This window comes from Protobothrops mucrosquamatus, unplaced genomic scaffold, assembly GCF_001527695.2.
Source record: "Protobothrops mucrosquamatus isolate PMUCROS unplaced genomic scaffold, P.Mucros_1.0 scaffold_299, whole genome shotgun sequence".
NCBI classification, from domain to species: Eukaryota; Metazoa; Chordata; class Lepidosauria; order Squamata; family Viperidae; genus Protobothrops; species Protobothrops mucrosquamatus.
The window spans coordinates 372039-396558 of record NW_015386375.1 but is presented as its reverse complement, the minus strand read 5'-3'; the positions used below and the strand labels follow the sequence as shown (position 1 = coordinate 396558).

General features: G+C 38.0%; 1 protein-coding gene across 1 annotated transcript in view; it reads left to right on the top strand.

Moving 5' to 3' along the window:
- The first annotated feature begins 15359 nt into the window (after positions 1 to 15359).
- APCDD1L (APC down-regulated 1 like) overlaps positions 15360 to 24520 on the top strand; it is a 78747-nt gene continuing 69586 nt past the window's right edge. The window contains exons 1-2 of the mRNA XM_015832079.2: positions 15360 to 15497; positions 17151 to 17258. Of these exons, the coding sequence (XP_015687565.1) occupies positions 15360 to 15497; positions 17151 to 17258 (246 nt within the window). The remainder of the gene's footprint in view (positions 15498 to 17150; positions 17259 to 24520) is intronic.

Genomic DNA, 24520 nt, shown 5'->3' with positions numbered 1-24520 from the left:
CGGGTGCGCTTCAAGGTGTTGATTATCATCTTTAAAGCGCGCCATGGCATCGGACCTGGTTACCTCCGAGACCGCCTTCTGCCACAGATTACCTCTCACCGGCCGATACGCTCCCACAGAGAGGGTCTCCTCAGGGTGCCGTCAACCAGACAGTGTCGGTTGGCGACCCCCAGGGGGAGAGCCTTCTCTGTTGGAGCCCACACCCTCTGGAACGAACTACCCCCAGAGATCCGGGTGATTCCGGATCTCCCCTCCTTCCGCCGCGCCCTCAAGACATGGCTATTTCAGCTGGCAGGACTGGCCTAAGGGGTATTTTAAATTTGGTTTTTAAATAACTTTTTAAAAAAAGAAAAGGCCTATATTAATATTTCATTTTAACCACATTTTAAATTTTGTATATTGTATTAGCTACTCTGTTTTAAACTGGCTGTAAGCCGCCCTGAGTCCACTAGGAGAAGGGCGGGGTATAAATGTGATTAAAGTTAAAGTTAAAGTTAAAGTTGGATTTGAGGTTACATTTGCAAAAGAAAGTCAAGTTTTTTTTAATGCTTCTTCTCATGCAAGAAGGACTAATGAAAGGAACTGTTAAGATAAATTAGTCTTTACCTTCGCCTCCCTTCAGATAGTCTTTGGCCCAGCTGATCTTGAAGACCATCAAGCAGGACTAATCACCAGGAAATCCTAGAGATGTAACTACATCACATTATCAGCTTACTGTAAAATCCAATATTACATTTAGAGACAGGAAATCTACAGTATTATATGAGCTGGGAGACACAAGAGCATAGAATAATAGAGTTGGAAGGGACCTTGTAGATCTTCTAGTCCAATCCTCTGCCCGTGGCAGGAGATCCTATACCATTCTGGACAAATGGACAGAATTTGGTTCCTAACATAATGACAAACTTCCATACAGGGTCTAGGTTTTGGTCTCATGTTGTAAAGTCAAGAACCAGCTGTTAATATCTTTATGAACTGAGATAACTATAATTGAGTAATTTTCCAATTTCTCAGCAGAAAAACTCAACTCAGAATATTATGTACCGCAAGAATTTGACTGAGGATCCATCCTCACTTTGTACCTGCAAATCATGGCACAAAGAGACCTATGTGACTCCTCATAACTTTATTTTCATATCATCCCCACTCCAAATTGGGAGACTATAATATAGATTGGTGTCTATCTATTCTTAGTTCAGAAGAAATGTTTTCCCTCTTATCCTGACACAAATCCTGCCAATTTTTAAATAATAGAATAGAATCCACTGCTTATCTGATTAATTGGCTCATTGTCAAAGTGTTCTTATTATTTGGAAGTTTTTTTCTAACATGCCAGAACAATCTGTTTAACTGTAACTTAAATTCACAGAATAACAGAATTGAAAGGTCTTCTAGTCCAACCCCCTGCTCAGGCAGGAAATCCTGCACCATTTCAGACAAATGGCTGTCCAGTCTTTTCTTAAAAACTTTCAGTGCTTGAAGCACCCACAACTTCTGGAGGCAAGTTGTTCCACTGGTTACTTTTTCGAACTGTCAGGAAATTTCTCCTTATTTCTAAGTTGGTTCTCTCCTTGATTAGTTTCCACCCATTGCTTCTTGTCTTGCTTTCAGGTGTTTTGGAGAATAGGCTGACTCTTTGTGGCAGCCACTTAGATATTGGAACATTGCTATCATGTCACTCCTAGTCCTTCTTTTCATTAAACTACTGTAGATACAGCCAATTCCAGCAACTGTTCTTTATATGTTTTAAGCTCCAGTCCCCTAATCATCTTTATTGCTCTTCTGTGCACTCTTTCTAGATTCTCAACATCCTTTTTACATTGTGGCGACCAAAACTGGATGCAATATTACAAGTGTGATCTTACCAAGGCATTATAACGTGGCATTAACGCTTCATGGGATCTTGATTCTATCCATCTTTAATGCAGCCTAGAACTGCACACTACTGGCTCGTATTTAAGTGATTGTCCACTAGGAGTCCAAGATCCCTCTTGCAGTCACTACTATTGAGCCTGGCACCATTTGGTTGCATCTTTTAGGCTTTTTCTTGCCTAAATGTAGAACCTTACTTTCTTACTTTCTTCACCATTGAATTTCATTGTATTAGATAGCACCCAATGCTCAAGTCTGTCAAGATCCTTCCGTATTACAGCTTATTCTGTAATAAGCTTTTGATGTTCAAATAGCTTAAACTAAGGATGAAAACAGCTTTTGATTTAAATCACTTGTGAAAGAAATGCAATACACGTATGCACACAACCATTCAAAATCCAACTGGATAGCTGAGTTTTCCACAGAAATCCATAACTTGAGTTTGGAAGATTTTTCAACTGCAAACTGAAGATATTTCTCACATAGGTCCAGCCAGACACAGCTTTCCTATAAAAGCAACTGAAGATTATTGCAAGCAGGTGTTATTTGGATAGAGTAAGTAAGTAAGTAGTAAGTAAGTAAGTAAACAGCAAAAACTAAAAAAACCAATATATTTTATTTCTCAACTTAACTGATGAAACAGTCATTTATTTTGAAGAGTAGATTCTCTAAGAGGTCACTTAAAGTAATAAAGATAGCCATTTTTATCCAAATACTATCATTTTAAAATGTTGGCTCTCATATTAGAAAGGGTGCCAGCTATTTTAAATTGTTAATTTCTCAATAAGTCATCCAATAAATTCAGGACTGGCATGTTTGTACAAGAAAGACCAACCACAATACACTTTATCATTCGTTTATTTTTTCTTTTGTGGGAAAGGGAACAAACAATGTTATAGGGTTTCCTATAAAAATTAATATTAAGGCAACATTACCACTTGGGTGGCAGCAGATTTAATCTGGCCAAACTGCATAAATGTAGAAGGGAGATATTTTTGGCATAGCTCAGATATAAATCTGACATGGTGCTATATAATATTAAAAAAAACTGCTGAAAACTACCGGAAAACTTACCCTATAGATATACTGTATGCTTTTTAAATATATGGAAGGCTGCCATATATGATGGACATAAATATTTTTGAATAAAATGGTAACAAGAATGTTTGAATACTAGATTTGGTTACCTCCGATTATTTTTTGTGTGAAATCTTTTGGAATATTAGAAAACAATGTGATAATTGCCAATAACATAAACTCCAGTTTAATCATTTTATAAAACTTCTTATTGGAAATATATTTAAAATTAGCTATATGAAATTGAATTGAAAATACATTGTTTTGTGAATTAAATTTTGCCCAGTAGTGTTGCTTTAATTCTCATGAGATTGTAAAAATATTGTGAGATTTCACAATCATTGGCAACATCTCATGAAATCCCTGAAGAGATTATTAGAATCTTAGGAGAACGTTCACAACTTTCACAAAAATATTCTAATAGATTTTGATGAAATGATTTGGCAATACTAAAATGACACGGGGAGGTGTGTTTTAATAATTGAGGTTTGTCTTAATGAATCTTAATGATTCAGTGAGTGTTCCTGTGACTTCAAGTGTAACACTGCTAATCCTTGCAAACTTGATATATATTGGCTGTCCTGAAACAATCTTTGGCCATTTGGTATCTCTATTTTGATTGAATATATTACTATTTGCTATTCATCTTAGTTCTAAATGTGTCATACTTTAGGTTCCACATCTAAAAACAGTTTTACCTATTTTATTGTACAGCAAGTCTCCCCACTCTCTCTCTCTCTCTCTCTCTCTCTCTCTCTCTCTCTCTCTCTCTCTCTCTCTCTCTCTCTCTCTCTCTCTCTCTCTCTCTCTCTCTCTCTCTCTCACACACACACACACACACACACACCCCTCTCTGGACACATCTATGCAAGCTCATGTGTTTGTGTGCATGAAGGATCTGGACTAACCAAAATTCCTGGCTATTAGTTCCAGCAATTAACAAGATAACAGAATAATAAAGTTGGAAGGGACCTTGGAGGTCTTCTAGTTCAGTCTCTTTGTAAAAACCTCTAGTGATAGAGTATGCACAAGTTCTGAACTCATCAGCACATACAATAGTGGCAGGAGCTCATGAGTCAGTTCACCTCTGGAGTAATTACCAACCTCTCATGAGTGATTAAAATATTATTAAACCTTTCCTTCACTGTTCTCAGGAAACACCCTGAGGAAAGTACATATTGAGTTCTGAATGAGTTGCTGTTCTTAGTTTGCCTTCTTCTAAGTACAAACTGAAGCAGAAACACCACAGGTGATCCATCTAAAGACAACTAACCATTGTTTGTTTTTGCCTAATGACCATAGTTAATTTATTATCCAAGGTTATATGCATGCCTGACAATAAATTCTGAAAACAGAATTACTTTGAGATTAGCGATCCCCTAGACCAGGGGTCTTCAAACTTGGCCCTTTTATGACTTGTGGACTTCAACTCCCAGAATTCCTCAGCAAGGGTGCCTGCTGAGGAATTCTGGGAGTTGAAGTCCACAAGTCATAAAAGGGCCAAGTTTGAAGACCCCTGCCCTAGACAAAGAGCAGGCTGGGTGAAAGGCAAAGAAACATAAGAGACCAAGATCAACATCCCACTGTCCCTTGTGGTCAGAAGGTTGCAAGACAGTGAAAACTCAATGCCATTGAAGTAACAATTCCAGGTACTGCATCAATCCCATGGGTAGGAAGGATCCCTTCTTTGCCAGATAGTAGCTGTTAATATGGATGATTATCTGAGGAGGATGAGCAAACTGGGAAGAAAGAAGCACTACTTTCTCAAATATCATGGTCCCAATCCAGCAATTTCTCTTTGTCAAGTAATGTATGTAAAAGTGATCATATATTGTATATTGCCAAGTTTGAGTATTTGGTTTCAATCTTACTAGGTGGGAGTTTAATTGGAGATTCACTTAGTCCCATTTTTTATAAGCAACAATAGCCATGGCATTTAGACTTGTATACTGCTTCATAGTGCTTTACAGCCCTTTTTGAGCGGTTTACAGAGTCAGCATATTGTCCCCAACAATCTGAGTCCTCATTTTAATGACCTTGGAAGGATGGAAGGCTGAGTAAAATCTTGAGCCAGTCAGGATCAAACTGCTGGCAGTGAGCAGTGACCTAGACTGCAATGCTGCATTCTAACCTCTGCGCCACCATAGCTTACACAAAAGAGTTCATAGGCTGAATAATGCTTTGATCTAGATGTTGATTATATTGTGGTTTAATCTGTATTTGGTATTTTTATTGTTGTATGCTTCCTTGATTTTCAAGTAGATAGAAGAAGAGATAAAGCCAATAAATAAAGAATGCATTAATAAACATCAGTGGAAAAATCACCATCTGATCAAACTGGAGGAAAGGCCAGAGATTATCTCTGTGAAGCAGGAACAAGTCAACCATGGTGCTTATGATTAAGAATAGAGAAGAGAAGGAAACACACAATATCTTTGTGTACACACAAACTCAGAGTTATGTAAAGAAAACATTGCAAAAGATATATCCAGGGAAGCTGAATCAGAAATAAGTTTCCTTGTAGATATAACAAGATGGACAAGTAGTGACTTGGGAGTTGCCTATTCCATGCTCTACAAGTTGTACATCTTTGTGTTAACAAATTATTTCACCAAGCTATATAAATTAATGAGGTACCAGCTGATGTCAGGCTTCAATTATGCTTGGGTATGTGTGTATGCACATGTGTTTTAAAACTTCAGATTTATTAGAAAGTATTGGCAGATGCATAAAATGACTCTTCCCAAATGGTTTTCAACACTAACGAATGGGCCTTCCTTGTTGTTGGGCCATGACTGGTGTGAATTACAAGGTGTTTCTTAGCATTTTTGCAAATGTGAGTTCACCGCTGTGCAAAAATGTTGACTATGCAATTGGATGATATCTTGATTTATGGACATCCACTGGATGAACCCCTAAAGCACCTGAAAGCAATCTTTCATCGAGTGGAGGAAATAGTTGGGTTTGACTTTTCACTCCTCAAAGTGTTTCTTTAAAGACAGCCGGTAACCAGATATGGATTTAGGATATATTGTTGGGTAAAAGAATTAAAAAAAAATCAGAGACACGTAAAAATGGAAGCTATTTCAATCCACTAATAGCTGGTCATGAGATGTTTTAGGGTGCTGAAGATCTTGAGAGGAAAATATATGCCTTATTTGCCAGATTAAAGATATCTCTCTCTATAGGACTTTTATTGGAAGATACAAAACAAAATTACCTGCATTTTTTTTTTTAAAAAAACTTCTTTTACCATGTCTGGAACTGTCTCCCAGTATTCCAACATTAATTCATTCCTTCACATTTGGCACTGAGATATTAGTTCCTGTTGTAGAAATTGCAGACGGTAGGTGTTTCTTCTTTCTAAAATTAAATACAGGAGGAAATAAATGATAGAACTGGAATAGCTACCTTTAAGTTTAGCTTAGCCATCTCCAAATTGTCTCCCTTCTGAACTGCTAGGTCTGCACATCCCAAAACTCCCCTCCTCCTCCAGCCTACTACGGTTGCAAATACCTCTGGAAGAGGACAGTTTGGGGAGAGTGATTTAATTTTGTGCTCTAAGACAGAACTTACTACATCTACTGTATTATATATTTGCGTGGACTTTCTTTAGAAAAAGAATCATTGCTGAATGCTATGGGTCTGGGATAATATTCAGAAAAATGAGTCACCTTTGGTAAGATGGGAGGCTAAAACATAAAGAACGGTTGCTGGAATTGGGTATGTCTAGTTTAACGAAGAGAAGGATTAGGGGGGACATGATAGCAGTGTTCCAATATCTCAGGGGCTGCCACAAAGAAGAAGGAGTCAAGCTATTCTCCAAGGCACCTGAAGGCAGGACAAGAAGCAACGGGTGGAAACTAATCAAAGAGAGAAGCAACCTAGAACTAAGGAGAAACTTCCTAACAGTTAGAACAATTAACCAGTGGAACAACCTGCCTCCAGAAGCTGTGAATGCTCCAACACTGGAAGTTTTTAAGAAGAGATTGGGCAGCCATTTGTCTGAAATGGTATAGGGTTTCCTGCCTCCAAGGTCCCTTCCAACATTATTATTATTATTATTATTATTATTATTATTATTATTATTATTATTATTATTATTATTATTATTATTATTATTATTATATAATACAGGTAGACCTCGATTTACAACCATAACTGAGCGTAAAATTTATGTTGTTAAGTGAGTTTTGCCCCATTTTACAACTTTTCTTGCCAGAGTTAAGTGAATCACTGCAGTTGCTAAGTTAGTCGCATGGTTGTTAAGTGAATCTGGCTTCCCCCAATTGACTTTGCTTGTCAGAAGTTCACAAAAGGTGATCACATGACCCCGGGACACTGACATCGTCATAAATATGAGTTAGTTGCCAAGCGTCTGAATTTTGATTGAGAATGCTGCAACATTCCTAGGTGTGGGGGGAAAAAGGCATAAGGTCCCTTTTTCAGTGCCATTGTAACTTTCAATGGTCACTAAATGAATTGCTGTGAGTTGAGGACTACCTGTAGATAAATAAAAATGGCAGAACAAATCAGCAAGTGCTTCCTGATAAGATATGTGAGTGTGTTTGGGAGGAGGAAGAGGAAAGCACTGAAGGTAGTCCTCAACTTACAACAGTTCATTTAGTGACCGTTCAAAGTTACAATTTTTTCACATTTATGACCTTTGATCATATGATCAAAATTCAGTCACTTGGCCACTGATTCATACTTATGACCATTGCTTTGTCCCAAGGTCCTGTGATCCCCTTTTGAAACCCTTCTGACAAGCAAAGTCAATGGGGAAGCCAGATTCACTTAACAACCGGGTTACTAACTTATCAATTTGCAGTGGTTCACTTAACAACTGCAGTAAATAAGGTCGTAAAATGGGGCAAAAGTCACTTAACAAATGTTTCACTTAACAACAGAAATTTTGGGCTCAGTTGTGGTTGTTAAGTCAAGGACTACCTAGACAATGCCAATCAAGTTCTGCTCTAGACAACAAGCCTGCAGCTCCCATCCAGAATGAAGGCAATTGATGGGATTATTTCCTAGACATAAAGAAATTTGGCAGCAGGAAAAATACCCCAGAATATATTTCCGTCTGAAGAACTGCCTCTTCTTGGTTTTTTTTCACCTTAGACTCATTAGACCTATGCTAGAATTCCTCTGCGCCATGTATTTGATGATGGTGATGATGATTTTGAGGTTGTTGGGTTTTTCTCTCTCTCCCAAATTTTAAGGTAGCAACCTTGGATTATGTAGGCCTGTTTTCCATATTCAGTACATTTGAAGATGATTCTACAAACCCAGCATGATGCGACTCTACTTCCAACACGGAAGATGTGGTAAGGCAAACTTGACAAGTGAAATTAATTATTGCATTCCATTAATTTTGAGTCATACGCCCAGCCCATTAAAGCCAAGAGGGCCTTATGGAAAACAAACTCACCGCACGGCATTGAAATGTTAGTTTTGGCCTCTGCCTTCTCCATCCTGCTGGGGTCTTTTTTGGACAGGCTAACTTCATTGTGGTTTGCTTCCGCTGCTAACATCAGTAGAACATCTGCTGTCTTCCAGGGAGAAAAAGAGAGAGATCAATTCTTCATCCGAGGCCGGAGTGGGAAAAGATGGAGCTACTTGAGACGCTGGCAATATCAGTTTCTCCTGCTCTGTTTCATTTATTTATATCACAAGTGTCATTTCTCAGCATTCTGGCTGAAATACTGTTAAGCACACGATGGCTAAAGTATTCTGTGTGATGATATTTTAATGTATTTATTTATATCCCACCTTTGTTACTTTTATAAATAACTCAAGATGGTGAACACATACAATATTCTTCCTTCTTGCTACTTTCCCCACAATAACAGCTCTATGAGGAAGATGGGCTGAGAGAGAGAGAGTAACTGGCCCAAAGTCAATCAGTTGGCTTTCATGCTTAAGACAAGTCTCCTCATGATTGGCCCAAAGACAACCAGCTGACTTTCGTTCCTAAGGTGGGATTAGAACTCGCAGTCTCCTGACTTCTAGATTGGTGCCTTAACCACTAAAGCCAAATTGGCTTATCACCTGCACGTTATTTTTGAAAATATTAAATTTTTATTCCACCTTTTGTAGAGGAATTCAAAGTGGCATATGCAATGCTCCTGTTGTCCTGTTTTACTTCTGACAACAATCACACATCTGTGAGTAGGTTGGGCTGACAGAGAGTGATTTTCCCATCGTCACCCAGTCAGCTTTTGGGGCTATGGGTAGACTAAAACCTGGATCTCCCTGCGCCTAGTAGAGCCACTACAGCACACCTCTGCAATGTTTCCTGGAAAAATAAAGCAGCCCTTAATAGTTTAATAATTTAATTTTTGTAGTTAACAATAAGGAACCATCAGATATAATAATAGCAAGTAAGATTTCCAGAGTCCACTAGGAGTTGGGCGACTAATACATTTAAACCAATAAATATATATATAAATAGAAAATAAAAATAGTTAGACTGGTAAGAGCAAATACCATTTACTTCTTCTTTTTCTTGTTCTTACAAGAAAAAAAAATCATTAAAAGGATTTACCAATGTGAGTTGGAAAGTTAGAGCAATCAGGTTCGCATTATTCCTTTCTTTCTTTCTTTCTTTCTTTCTTTCTTTCTTTCTTTCTTTCTTTCTTTCTTTCTTTCTTTCTTTCTCTTTCTTTCTTTCTTTCTTTCTTTCTTTCTTTCTTTCTCTCTCTCTCCCTTTCTTTCTTTCTTTCTTTCTTTCTTTCTTTCTTTCTTTCCTTTCTTTCTTTCTTTCCTTTCTTTCTTTCCCTTCCTCCCTCCCTCTCTTGAATTGCACTAACACTTTGCATAACTTTTTTATTTTAAGTTCAATTTAAAAGATAGCATTAAAATTGGTACCAAAGATGAGTTGACAAAGTTGTTGAAAAATGAGGACTGCTAAGTAAAATGCCCAAGAAAAAAATAGCATTTATAAATATTATATAGAATGCCATGATAGCATAAAATGAAGACTTTTATAAGAACATGATATTAGTTTACAGTGGTTTAGGCCATCTCCTGCTATATGGGATAAATTAACCACATTGTATAAAATGATAAATAATTTATATTAATAACAGACTATAATTGATGGGTTCTAAAGTGAAGCTGAGATTTAGAAGTCTAAATTGTGTTTGCAGCCATTAAAGTGCAATTTTATACTTCTCACCTGGGATCCATCAGTGCAGTTCATAAGAAAGCCCCAGACCATCATTTTATAGACACTCAAATATTCCCCAAATTTCTTCTTGAACTTTGTCAGAAGTATAATATTCTGCTGTATTGTTTCACATTTCGCAGTGTTTTTGTTTTAATGTTGATCTTAGTATTTTCTCTTTTTTTTTTTAATGTAAACTCTCTTCTGGGAGGCTTCCTGTTAAATAATAACAACAACATAACAAAACAGTAACAAACATAAATAAAAGCTCTCGCTAGGAGAATTAGAAAAATAATGACAACACTCCAGACTTAACAATTGTTGATAAGAAAGGCAAAAAAAATAAAATAAAAGCCTGGATAATAAACATTGCAATACTGAGGACAAACAGAATAGAATAGAAACAACTGGAGAAAATCACAAAATATAAAGACCTGCAAGTAGAATGACAGTGGCAAAAGAAAGCAAAATAGTACTAGTAGTAAAAGGGGTGCAATTCCAAAGTATCTGGAGCACCATTTGAACACTGACAAGATCACCATCAGTTAATTGCAAAAGGTAGCTTTAGTTGCAACAGCTTACACACTGTGACAATACCGTTAATATTATTAAACAACATCTGCTTAGCCCCGGTGCTTGGGAAGGACTCAATAAGTGGGCAATAATGCCAAATCCAGTCTAAACATCTGGCTGATTGTGCAACCAATCACCATCATAACAATGGTGAACTCTGTATGCTATAAAATCCCTTGATCAAATTCTACTTTAACCACCGATTCACTGAGGCCTTAGGCAAGCAAACTTTTAATTGTCCCAACTGTTGCAGTGATAACATTTGTATGCTAAGCTACTTTAAGAAAACACTGTAAGGTAAAATATACAAGGCTGCTTTAAACAACAGGAAGAGGAATGCTGCTGAAGATAGAAGATTTAAAGGCCTATCTTGGGGCAGGTTCAGACTGAAATTGCAGAGACATTGTGCAACGTTTGTGTGTTACGATGTTTTTTTTAAAAGTGTTTGTATCTTAACATTAAGACAGATGAAAAAATATTTTGTTTCTTTGAAAAAAAAGATTTGAACTTTCAGTATGCATAAATTTTATGTAGGGCTACCTTTTTAGTTCAGCCACCTCCCCTTTTACTTTCCAGATAACTGGCAAAGAGAATTCTCTTTCAAAGAGCATTCAGTTAAGGTTTTAATTACATAAATCTCTCTCATTTTCATGTTTAATGCGGCTTTAATTTTTATTATAATCCACTTTGAGTTGTTTGAATAGGCAGTGTATAAATGTTGATAGATAAGATGAAAACTCAAATAGTTGTTTAATAGGAAAATAAAATCAGTGTTGACATTTACACATCATATTAACCTATATTATATTTTGTGATTTTTTTAAAAAGTGGGCCTTAGGTAAAGCAGTTACTTCTCTTCTCCATATGTATTTTATCCTCTTCTGATACAATTGGCAGAAGTTCAAAATTAATTATTTTCACTTTTAGCTTTCCATGGGGGGCTGCTTGAGGGGGTAATCAGAAGTAACACACTGCTTAAATTTAATTATAGTTAACTTCAAATATATTAGCTGGACTTATTGAAATAAATCAGTGTTAACCATAATTATGACCCAGGAGAATATAGGGAAATGAAATTCACAACAAGATAATCTTCTCCTGACTTTGGTGGTATAAGTGGAGGACAAACAGTGTGTATGTGTCCATGTGTGTGTGTGTGTGTGTTGGGAGGAGCCTGGGATTTCCTCTGGATGTTGTTCAAGGTTAAAGAATTTATTGGTTCCCAGGAGCTGCTGATCTACAACTCCTAGTAGTCCTAGCTAACACATCCAATGGTGACAGGTGATGGGAATTGTAGTTCCAGAGTGCCTATCCATACATGGCATGTCAACTTCATTGCAGAAATAGTCACCAGGAGACCGGTGTATGAGAATGAGCTATTGTGGAAGACTACTCTTATTCATCCCACCAAGATGATACTCAACATCTATTGTATATATGCCAAGAAGTATTATCTGTATAGAAGGTGTTTTCTTATGGTTGCCAGCCCTGGTTTTTGTCTGATGCACCACTTATCTGAAGAGCCACACTTCCTTTAAAAAAGAAAGAGGGAAGAGAAATAAGAATCTGTGCTGATATTTAACAAGGCCACCCAAGAGAATTTGCATTCACTTCTCACTAACAAAGTCAACACATCTCTCCCCCCCTCACCCCTCACCCCTCCTCCTCTCCTTTCTGTTCCCATCCATTTCTCATCCTCCCACCGCCTGATAGCAAAGTGGGTTAAACAAGGTGTCAGCCTTGATTATCTAACTAGGTTATCCAAACCCTCTTCTGCAGCGACCAGAAATTCATTTGACATACCTTATAACCCAATTGTATGTAGAAGTCTTTTCTTGGTTATCTTACTGATGAGAGTATGGTGGGAAAGGAATAGAACTGAAGCCCCCCCAGAGATAAGTTGGACACACTCAGGAGATCTGTAAACTTGCTTGCTGGCCATTAGGTTAAATTAGTGGGAGGACTGATTGCCTGAAAGTGAATTTAGTCTCCGAGAAAGAAGGCTGAATGATAAATGGTTGTGTTTATTGTAGATAGTTCCCTGGTCCCCAGGCCTCAACTGTGACCTCTTGTGGGAATTAATTTTGCCTAGGTCTGCAGGAGTCTGAGGTATCAGACAAGAAATCAATTATTCAAGATTATTCACTCTTGCCTTAGAAGAGACAACACAACTCCAAAGTTTGCATCAACCAGTCCTCCCCCAAAGAGGAAGAGAAAGGAGTAATCCTTGGGGACAGTGAATAGAGGCTTTATGAAAAATCTCGGGACTTGGGGGACAGAAATAGGGAAACAGAGGAGAAATGGAAAGGATGGTATAGAGACAATTAAGCACATCAGAAAAAAAGAGTGAATTTTGTGTCATTTAAAATTAGCTCTCTGTGATAACAGTCTTTAGTCTGTGCATTTTTGAAGACCAACAGTTATCTCCCAGATTGTTAGGCTCCAGTTATTGATTCTGCTGGACAGTTCAGGATAATGAAGGCTAACTTCCAACACATCTGCAGGACAACAGCTGGGAGAAGCTGTTTTAGATATGTTTCATTCAGTGAAGAATTACTTGGGTGGCCACTGATTCAAAAAACAGGAATTTAACCAAAAAAAGAGTCAAGGATTACACAAAATTAGAATAATTGCTGTCATTTATGTAGCAGTACAACTTCATCATGGCACACAAAGTTATGATCAGTGATTGCTACTCAGGGTAGCTACCCAGGTAGTAACTGTGGCGAGGCAACCCCAAATTTCTTTTTGATGTATTTTCTAAGATTCTTTATCTCAAAACCTTTCCTCATTTGCATCTAGTCATTGCATAAACATATCCCAGCAGCTTCTTTTTATGCCACATTCTTCTGATTATTCCTTTCCTCTTAGATCATAGAACATAGAATAATCGGGCTGGAAGGGACCTTGGAAGTCTTCTGTTCCAACTCCCTGCCCATGACAGGAGATATTATATCAGTCTGGACAAATGGCTGTCCAGTCTTTTCTTGAAAACCTCCAGTGATAGAACATCCACAACTTCCAGAAGCAAGCCATTCCACTGTTTTCATTGTCAGGAAATTTCTCCTAAGTTCTAAGTTGGATCTCTCTCTAATGATCTTCCACCCATTGCTTCTTGTCCTGCCCTCAGGTGCTTTGGAGAATAAGTTGACTTCCTCTTCTCTGTGGCAGTCCATACCTTGTCTCGTTCCCAACCCATACCAAAAACACGGTTAATTCATCCTGAGTTGTTCTGTTTTCTATGCAGTGTTTTCCTCTTATTATATTTTTTTTGCCAAGGCTGCAATCCTGTGTGTTTCATAACATACAGTAGGTTTCTGTGGCTGAAGCAATCTGGTGACTTTTAGAAATTAGGGTCAACTCACTTGTTGTTATTAAATTAGTCATTTTAGGCTAACCCAGTCTCTCTCTCTCTCTCTCTCTCTCTCTCTCTCTCTCTCTCTCTCTCTCTCTCTCTCTCTCTCTTTCTCTCATTTCATGTAATCTGTGATTAGCAAATAGTTTATTTTTTTCCCCAAGGAAGTGAACTGCTAAAATGATTTATGGAGAAGACTCCATTTTATTTTCAGCAGGGTGGTAGCAGATTTGGTTGAGTACCTATTTTAAATTTGCTAAGCGTATCATTTTATTGTATTTACAACACAAAGGAGCACGTTGACAGTTCTGTCAATCTGAGCCTTCATTATTGAGCTGCTGGAGAACTGGAGGGCTTAAGATAGATGTCTTCCTTGATAAACAGCAATGGTGATTGCTGGATTTTGTGTACCTGTCTTAGAAACACAGTTAACAAAGGCCAAATGGGGTGAGGCAACCTGTCATACACCATTAGTATCAATGGAAACATTCATGAAAGGAATATTTTGTCGAAGGTAAAATACTTCTAGATATTTTTTTTGTCTCGGTCATATTTTCTTGGACTCTATGCTGAAATGGAGAGGAATGATCCTGTTCAGCATTTGCTATGAAAAACCATGTACATATAGTTTTTTTTATGGCATATATGCACGCATGCTTACAGGCCTACAGACATATAAATATATATGCACCCAAATAAAATTCACAGCCCAATTCTATGCCTATTGAGCCCTGGTGGCACAGTGGTTAGAATGCAGTATTGCAGGCTGACTGCCCACAGCCAAGAGTTTGATCCTGACCGGCTCAAGGTTGACTCAGCCTTCCGTCCTTCTGAGGTCAGTAAAATGAGGACCCAGATTGTTGGTCTGACATTTGTAAACTGCTCAGAGAGTGCTGTAAAGCACTGTGGTGTGGTATACTCGTCTAAATGTTATTACTATTACTATTCACTCCGGGGGGGAAAAATCCACTAACTTTAGTAGGATGACTTGGAAACAAAGCAGATAGGATTGAAACTTAAAAATCAGCTAGCTTGAAAACTGGATTTGGCTACCTGAAGACTATTTCATTGTCCTGAAGTGATGTTGCTTCTTGAAACTGACAATCCCACTAAGAAACATGTATTCTAAAAAAGTTCTTCGTCCCTCGATTATGGAAAGACAGAACTATTTCACGATTTCTTACTTTATTTACACAAAATTATGTTTATCCATTTTGAATGACATTTATAAGCTTGTTTTTCATTTTGCAGAGCTGCCAGTTCTTGTAAGGACAAACTATTCCGCCCTGAGGAAAAAGGTTCCTGTCCAAAATGGAGAAGGTTTATGATTTATTGAAAAAAGAAAATATTCAGTGGTTTGTAGCAGGGAAACTAGTTGGCAGCTCATGGACTCGATCCAACCCCTGGAGCAATTTCCTTTGGCCAATAGCAGATCTTCCAGATATTAAGGTGTGGTGAAATATTGGCTTACTATTATGAAGAACAGTAAATTGTTTTCAAGGTCAAGAATACACAGAGTCCTCATTTTAATTCCATATGTCTCCCTGGGTTTTTCTGATTCATAACTCTTTGCTATATATTAATGCATACATCCTATAATCATAAAACCTAAAGTATGAGCTAGCCTCAGTGTTGAATGGAAGTACGTTAGTTGATTATCTGACAAAACAGACTTCTATTATCTCAATAACTCTCTGGAAGGAAAACAGAATCAGAATTTGTGCTTGAAATATTTGCAGTGAAAAGGTTTTGTGCTGATTTTCCCTATCTTGGCACTCACTAGTTAGTATATTGGGATAATTCCCAGAATTTATTAGTTAATGCATAGTGGCAAGTTCAACTCCTAGTTAACTATATGCACAAATGCAATCACAAACTACCCCCTGATAACCCATAACCCTTTCATGGATATTCCAGTCATGTTTTTGATCTCACCCATCTACTTTACCTGTAAATTCCTGATTGGGATTAGGGTCTGAGTAGGCTTCACATATTGAGCAGAAGTAGGGTCTTTATAACACATGGTGCTTTGCCCAGATTCTGCAGCAGCTGTACAGCACTGAAACAACTTTTTGTACAAAATTACTATTATTGTTATTATTGTTGTTGTTAATTTTACTGTATTTATTCTTTAAACATTAAACATATTCTTTAAATCCATCCAAATGCATTTGGTGCCACCATTTATATTTCTTTAAATTCAGATTGATAGATGACTTATTAATGTATACAATTTGTATACTACCTGCTGTGACTCAGTTTACAATAATGCAACAAGCCAACCTTAAGACTAAAATAAAATCTAATAGCAAGCCCATTTACAAAATACTAACTAAGGAGATGGTTCACCATTAGTGGCCAAACACCATTTTGCACAATATCCTGAACCAACTTGTACAAGGTAGAAATCCAAATCGTGCTCATTTTAAGAGGGCTTCTTCTTTCATGAAGATTTGGAACTTGGGGGTTTCAGAAATATTTTAGGAGAAATTATCCCTGGTCATCATTAAAATATAGAGTTCTCTTAGCAGAAGAGAAAACAAACAGAAAATGCCATTCCAACTGGTCCTAATATCTGGTGTGATTTGTAAGATTCATGTCAGTCAGGACTTCTTTTTCCTCACTTTATGTTTAGTCAGTTTTAAACAGCAAAATACTCTGGGTGGCTCTTATTTTCAGGAACTATATTGTATTGTATTTCTTCAACAAGCTTGCAAAAATTACAATTAATGTGCACTGGAACAGTTGATAGAATTTTAGAAACTGGATATTACAGACTCAGAGATGGATGCCATCTATTGCCATAACTGGTATGGAAAAAGTCTTGGAAAAACATGCATGCAGGTTTAACAATGAAATATTTAAACTGGAAGTCCAGCACAATTGTGAAAGTCTACCACACTGCATTTAAAACTCTAGTTTCTTTGGAAGATTCCAAAGAATAGAAGTAAAATGGTGAGAGTCCATGTTGGAGTATCCTAAATGGAATAGCTGCTTATTTAGTTCCCTTTGGAACATAGATTTCATCCCATGTGCCCATGACACAAACATGTGTTTTGTTTTGTTTTTTGCTATGTTCCCATATCTTCATTTCGCCCTCAGCTCATGACTGAGACACGCTTGAATTGCTCCTACTGGTACCAGTGTTGCCATTGGACAGTTGCAATGTTTTTAGGAACATCAGAAGACCTGGTGATTGTGGACATTATGGTAACCAACTGTCATACATTTAAAGATCTACCAATTCTTTGATGCAATGGCATGGAAAGTGGGGAATTTAAATGGGGCATGGCTCCAAGTCACATCGTCTTTGCAAAGGATGTCTCCAAGTCCATCAACCGGCTATGTCAGTGGTTCTCAACCTGTGGGTCGGGACCCCATTTGGGGTCGATCGACCATTTCATGGGGGTCGCCAAGCAAGGCTGTCCGCCATTCTTTTGTCCATTTTTTTTCCCCTTTTCTGGCGGGTGCCTTACCTCCCTTGGGCTGGGCCAGCTGGTGGTCGGCCTGCTCCGTCTCTGCCGCTTGCCAGCTACGCCTCGGCCGGCGCAGGGGGCGGAACCACGCATGCGCGGTGCTCCCAGGCAGGGAAAGTCCTCGACTTACGACCGGTTGGGTAGTCCTTGACTTACGACCGGTTTAGTCCTCGACTTACGACCGGTTAGTCCTCGACTTACGATCGGTTGGGGTCGCGGCATTAAAAAGGTTGAGAACCACTGGGCTATGTGATCTATGGAAAAAATGCAGCTGCTTTAAAGAGTTCTTGTCCCCACATGCTTCATTGCCTTGAGCAGCTCTAATAGATCATAGAACATCCTGAAGGCTATTTCAAGAAGCATTCTGACTGTTGCAGAGGTAGAAGCAGGAGAGAGTTCTTTCAAAAATCCTGCCAGTCTCAAAGTAAGCATCCATGTGAAAGGGAACTTTATGAAACACCCGCCTGGTCCTTGATAAATGGAGAAGCCTGAGCTTCCAGCCGTGCCAGTCATAACAAGGCTCAGCTTGAATGGCTTTCAGCGGAGCAAACAGTAAAGAAACATGGGATATGGGAGGTTTATGGGCTGTTCTGTCCCACTGATTGCTAACACTTGGTTTATTCTCTGGAAGAAAATGTCTTAAATATATGTGTGTTTTGTTTTTTTTTTTTGTTTTTTTTTTTGCATTTGTGCTGAGAGTAACATTGCTGCCAAAATACAGGTTAGGGATTGGATCAAGCAAGGGCATTAAAGATGATCTGACTGTTTGAAAGTCTTGCATTACAGCTTAGAGCAGGGGTGTCCAACCTTGGCAATTTTAAGATCTGTAGACTTCAATTCCCAGAATTTCCCAGCCAGCATATTCTGGGAGTTGAAGTCCACAAGTCTTAAAGTTGCCAAGGTTGAATACATCTGACTCAGAGGTTTGCCAGTTCTTTGGAAGAGTTGCTCCAATGATACGAACAAGAGTTTAGTAGTATTTGTAAGTGGCAATAAAAATGTTCAGAATGAAACTCTGTGCTTGGTCCTACTCAACAAAAAACAAAAGGCAGTAACAATTTGCTGATGCAGCTCCAGCACATGCTCTACATGAAAGGATCTCCATCTTGGGGACTGCTATACACCTCTGGTCTTTTGAGACCACGTTCGGAGGATTGTCACCAAAGACAGTTGATTGTGATTGTGGGTAGAAAAACAAGTGAAATGAATGAAGAAATAAGATATCTGCCAATCTCCAAACACTTTCTTACAGGAAAATAAACAATTGAAATTGCTGTCATCTCAGGAGGGGTCCTATCATCTCAGCTCTCCTCTCTTTTTTTTCTGGAGAAACAAGCACACTTCTAAACAAAGCACTAGGTTGAAGTTGCCCACCATTTTGATTTTCTATGACTTTTCTATGTGGGGCCCTTGGCATTGTTGCTAATACCTAAGATGGCTGCATTGCTTTCCAGCATGCTAGTTTCCTGTTTAAAAAAAAAGGGGGGCGGGAAATGGAATCAGGTGGGATAGGGAGTCTGGCAGATGCCAAGGAAAGGCTTGGCAACTTCAGGTACCATACTGAAGGGTATTAATTTGGAATGAGAATCACAGAGAGTCATTTAGGCCATGAAATCCAACCTCCTGCTCAGTGGGAGAATCCAAATCAAAGGATGCCTGAAGGGGATCTGGTCTTTGTTTGAACACATTTAATGAATCCACTGCTTATCTGGTTAATTGGCTCATTATCAAAGTGTGCTTATTATTAGGAAGTTTTTCCTAACATTCCAGAACAATCTGCCTTCCTGTAGCTTAAATTTTTTTATCCAGTGTCCTGCATTCTCAAACAGAACAAAACGGAATAACAGAGTTGGAAGGGATCTTGGAGGTCATCTAGTCCAACCCCTTGCTCAGGGCATTTCAGACAAATGGCTGTCCAGTCTCTTCTTAAAAACTTCCAGTGTTGGAGCAGTCATAGTATCTGGAGGCAGGTTGTTCCACTGATTAATTGTTCTAACTGTCAGGAAATTTCTCCTTAGTTCTAGGTTGCTTCTCTCTTTGGTTAGTTACCACCCATTGCTTCTTGTCCTGCCTTCAGGTGCTTTGGAGAATAGGTTGACTTCCTCTTCTTTGTGGCAGCCCCTGAGATATTGGAACTCTGCTATCATGTCCCCCCTCATCCTTCTCTTCGTTAAACTAGACATACCAAATTCCTGCAGCCGTTCTTTATATGTTTTAGCCTCCAGTCTCCTAATCATCTTTGTTGCTCTTCTCTGCACTCCTTCTAGAGTCTAGAACACGTAGCAAAGAGAACAAGTTGGGGAGTCTTATGTGTGATGCCCATTCTGGTATTTGAAGAATGGAACCATTCTTAGTGATGCTACTGAGAAGTTACTATGTGGTTGTTTCATTCCTCCTCTGGTAGAAGCATGAAAGATAGTTTGATGAAACCTGAAGGTGCTTTACAAAAACAACAACTGAGTTTCCTTTGCAGAAAAAGAACATTGGCAGTTTTTCAGAATAAACAGTTAAATCTGTTTGATTGAAAAGTAGCTATTTTTTTGGGTTAAAACATAGGAGATGCTGCTATTTTTTCATTTACTGATATGAGTATAGACAAATTTCTTTTATATTTTTGCTGCTCTTCCCAAACACATCCATTTTTTTAAAAAAAAATGATTACCATAAAACGCAAGAGTCAAAACCAAATTAATCTTGGTCGTGACAGCTGTTTTTCTGCTTGCAAAATGCAAGGATAATATTTTTTTTCCTAAGTTTAGACCATTTTAATTTTGTAGGTGAATTCTGTGTACCGTCCTCAGGACGCTCTCTGAGAAGCAGAACCAGAGGTCCATTTTCTGTTCTGAGATGGAAAATTACTTATTTGACTTTTCAAGTCCCATGAGGCCAAAGGAAGATTCACAGCTGGTGTCCTCAGATGCCAGACCTCCAATCTTTGAATTCTCAAACCAGAGACTGCAAAAAGAAGGTATTCAGAGGCACTGAGAGCAATTGAGGAAAGAAAGAGAAACAAACAAGAGGAAATGGCTGTAGAAGCCCCAAAGAAAAGAAATATACACTCCTTTCCATTTCTGTCAGCAGGGCATAAGAAAAGATGCCTTTTCTACCTTGATTTCATTCTTGCTCTCTCCTAAATAATTATTCTAGAAACAATGTTCTTCCCTGTCTTGGTCCACTTGTGGAAAACATTGACTCTACCAAAGAGCGTGCAGCCATGCTGCTTAAAGAACAGCACAGGGCACAGTAGCAATGAAGCTTGGCTCACAACAGCAAGGAAACGTGGAGTACAGTTAGGAAGTTGAACATTGACCCAGGTAAGATGGAACAGCCTCACAATGAAACACTTAGCTAACCACCCCTTACTACTAATTGGCAAATCTCCAAATAAATTCCAGGAAAAGAAAATGAAATATCAGGAACATCACAAGAGAATGTGTATTTTTGGAGGTTAAAAAAAAATGTCATGAAACAACACAGAGATACTAACCTCAGCAACATTTGGAATGAGCAAATAAAGCTTGGGCTGGGTACACAGAAATGGCTCCTAGAACAATTTGACCCCTGTGTAAAAACAGATAAAATGTCTAAGCCTTATCTTCATGTCTCCTTAAGATAGTGCAGCATGCACATTACCCAGTAAATGTTATTCTTATGCTATGTCGACATGACATTGCAGTTGCTTCAGGCCCAACCCATAGCTGATTTAAGTGTTTAAAAGTCAGCTTTACTACCACACTTTATTGAAAAAAATGGTTGCAGTCAGGATAGAAACTACTCAGCTCCTATTGGCTGTTTTGGTTGATGTGGGTATCTCCCCCATCCTAATCTGGCAGCTGGACACTTCTGTCCATGGCCTTTTTTACTTGGGCTGCGGGATAACTGGGCATCTAGGTATGACAGCAATTAAACTATTTTGAGGAGAGTTTGATAAAGCAAAAATCCATACTTAAAATCAATCCGTGATTAAAAATCCATAAAGGACTTTCAGTGTTACCAAACCACTCAACTATGTTTATGGTAATATACTGGTGTAGGCTTTCACAGCTGGTACCTATTGAGCAGAGTTGAGCAGAAACTGATTAATAATAATAATAATAATAATAATAATAATAATAATAATAATAATAATAATAATAATAATTATTATTATTATTATTATTATTATTATTATTATTATTATTATTATTATTATTATTATTATGTTGGAAGGGACCTTGGAGGTCATCTAGTCCAACCCCCTGCTCAGGCAGGAAACCCTATACCATTTCGGACAAATGGCTGTCCAGTTTCTTCTTAAAAACTTCCAGTGTTGGCGCGTTCACTGCTTCTGGAGGCAGGTTGTTCCACTGGTTAATTGTTTTAACTGTCAGGAAGTTTCTCCTTAGTTCTCTCTTTGGTTAGTTTCCATCCGTTGCTTCTTGTCCTGCCTTCAGGTGCTTTGGAGAATAGCTTGACTCCCTCTTCTTTGTGGCAACCCCTGAGATATTGAAAGACTGCTATCATATCCCCCCTCGTCCTTCTCTTCATTAAACTAGACATACCCAGTTCCAGCAACCGTTCCTTATATGTTAAATAAGCAGCAATAGGTATCTTCCTAGTGACCTGGTCTATGTAGATTTCCTGATGTTTCATTATCTACTGTGACTGGCACCTTCAGAGGCAAGGTGGTCAGCTATGTAGATCCAATCAGACTCAGCTGCTCAGATGAATCTTCATTTGAGATAATGAGACAGTGGTGAATAAATTAAATAAACAAATAGGATAGAATAACAGAGTTGGAAGGGACCCTAGAGGTCATCTAGTTCAACCCCCTGCTCAGGCAGTAAACCCTATACCATTTCAGACAAATGGTTGTCCAATCTCTTCTTAAAAGCCTCCAGTGACGGAGCACCCAGAACTTCTGGAGGCAAGTTGTTCCACTGATTAATTGTTCTAGCTGTCAGGAAATTTCTTCTCTCCTTGATTAGTTTCCATCGATTGCTTCTTGTCCTGCTCTCAGGTGCTTTGGAGAATAATCCAAATAAATCCAGAACCCAGCATGAACAAAGCAGCAATCAAGATTCAGTACTCCAAAAATGACCAATCAGATGCTGGCATGAACAAAGAACCAACCAGAGACCAGCCCTCACTAATCAGCCCTGCACTAATCAGAAACTAGTTCAACTAAAGACCAATAAAAAATCAGGTCACCTGGCTATAAAGACAGAAACCTAGTCAAGCCCTCATCGGTTGCCATGGTTTGTGTAGCAGACCATCTCACCTCTGAAGATGCCAGTCATGGCTGTTGGGGGAACATCAGGAAATTTGCTGTCTGGACCACAGTCCTTAAACTTGAAGGTCAGCACTGCCCAGATTTACAGTAAATTAGTAACAAATACAGCAGTCTAGTGTCGGAAGGAACTGGTGGGCTGACAAATATTTCAATATCTTGCAAACATCTTTGTTATTTTTTTTCTTTCACTTTTAAGCTTTTTCTTCTTTATATTAGTTGCCTTATTTATTTATTTTTAAATAAAATAATATATTAAAAAGTGTCCTAAGAAAAAATACTCAAAAGATTCTATCAACAGACAATGCCAGCTCAGACAAATAGGTGGAAAAGAAACTGAAGTGATTATATAAGTGGTAATAGGTATCTTCCTATGCTTAAAATATCATATGATGGTGATTGTAACTATTTCATGAGATGTCTGCTTCCTGGGAGAAGAACTATGACAAATCTAGATAAAAGTGCAGAGATGTTATATTGACAAGCAAAAGCAATTTTAAAAGAGGACTAGGTATCTATGTACTATTACTATTCATATAAAGCTAGAGCATATACTGTAAGAACACAAATAGTGACAATCCTGACAAAATGATGTCCATTGGATTACAGAATCATAAATTACTGAGGCAGTGAATAATATTAGGCTAGAAGTTGAAAAACACATTCTGGGAGTAAACCTGTTCCATTTGGTTGACAGAAAACCACACTAAACTGATACCCTTGTAATTATTGGGAATCAAGCTCATTTTGAGTGAGACTTATTCCTTAAAAACAAGACATAAAGATGGAAGAGAGAAAAGGAGAATGATATACTATTGACTCCTATGAACAAACATCAGATTTCCGAAGCATTTCTTTAAAAAGATGAGTAAAGAACATATATATTTAGACATGTAACTTATCTACTGAACTAAACCTCTGCTTTTACTAAGTCTTTACATAGGGAAGCCTCCAACTGGAATAAAACTGAGCAAGAAACCTCAAAATTGGATGCACTGCTAAATTCCCTTAGATTTTCATTCAGCATAAAGTATTTTGCTTTCACCATGCTCTGTACCCACTTCCACCACTCAGCAGGATTTTGTAAAATATTTTTAGCATCTGACAGCTGAGATGAAGTACATTGGTGTTTTTAGTAGCCTAATTTTCAGCAATTACATTTATTTTCCTGTAATGAAATCAACTGTGTTTCCCTACTGTTGGTTAATTTTTGATTAAAGTCTGCAGTCGATCAGATGTCAGTATGCAGAGGAGCTAATGAAGAACAAATACTCAACTCTTGATATTCTACGGTAGCTTTTCCAACATACTTCCTTAAGGAAACCTTTCTTGCTCGTTTAGCTATTGAATAATTTCTTAGTGTTTCTTGCTGAACCTGGGCAGAAACATCCCCTCTAGGGATCTTTCACATGGACATTTAGGATTGGTTCAAGATTTGTTGCTAAACTTTGTTGCTAAGAATATCTTGAAACACCGCTAAGTGGTTTGGATTGGACTCAGACCGTACATGGAGAGCCAGATTTGTAGATTTATTTATTTTATTTATTTATTTATTATTTTAATTTGTATACCGCCCTTCTCCCATAGGACTCAGGGCGGTTCACAGCATATTAAAAACAAATAATAAACACAAAATACAAAAAATTACAAAATACAAAAATACAGAAAATAAACCCCGATAAAAGCCGAATTAAAACCAAATATTACAAGCTGTGTTTCCAATTAAA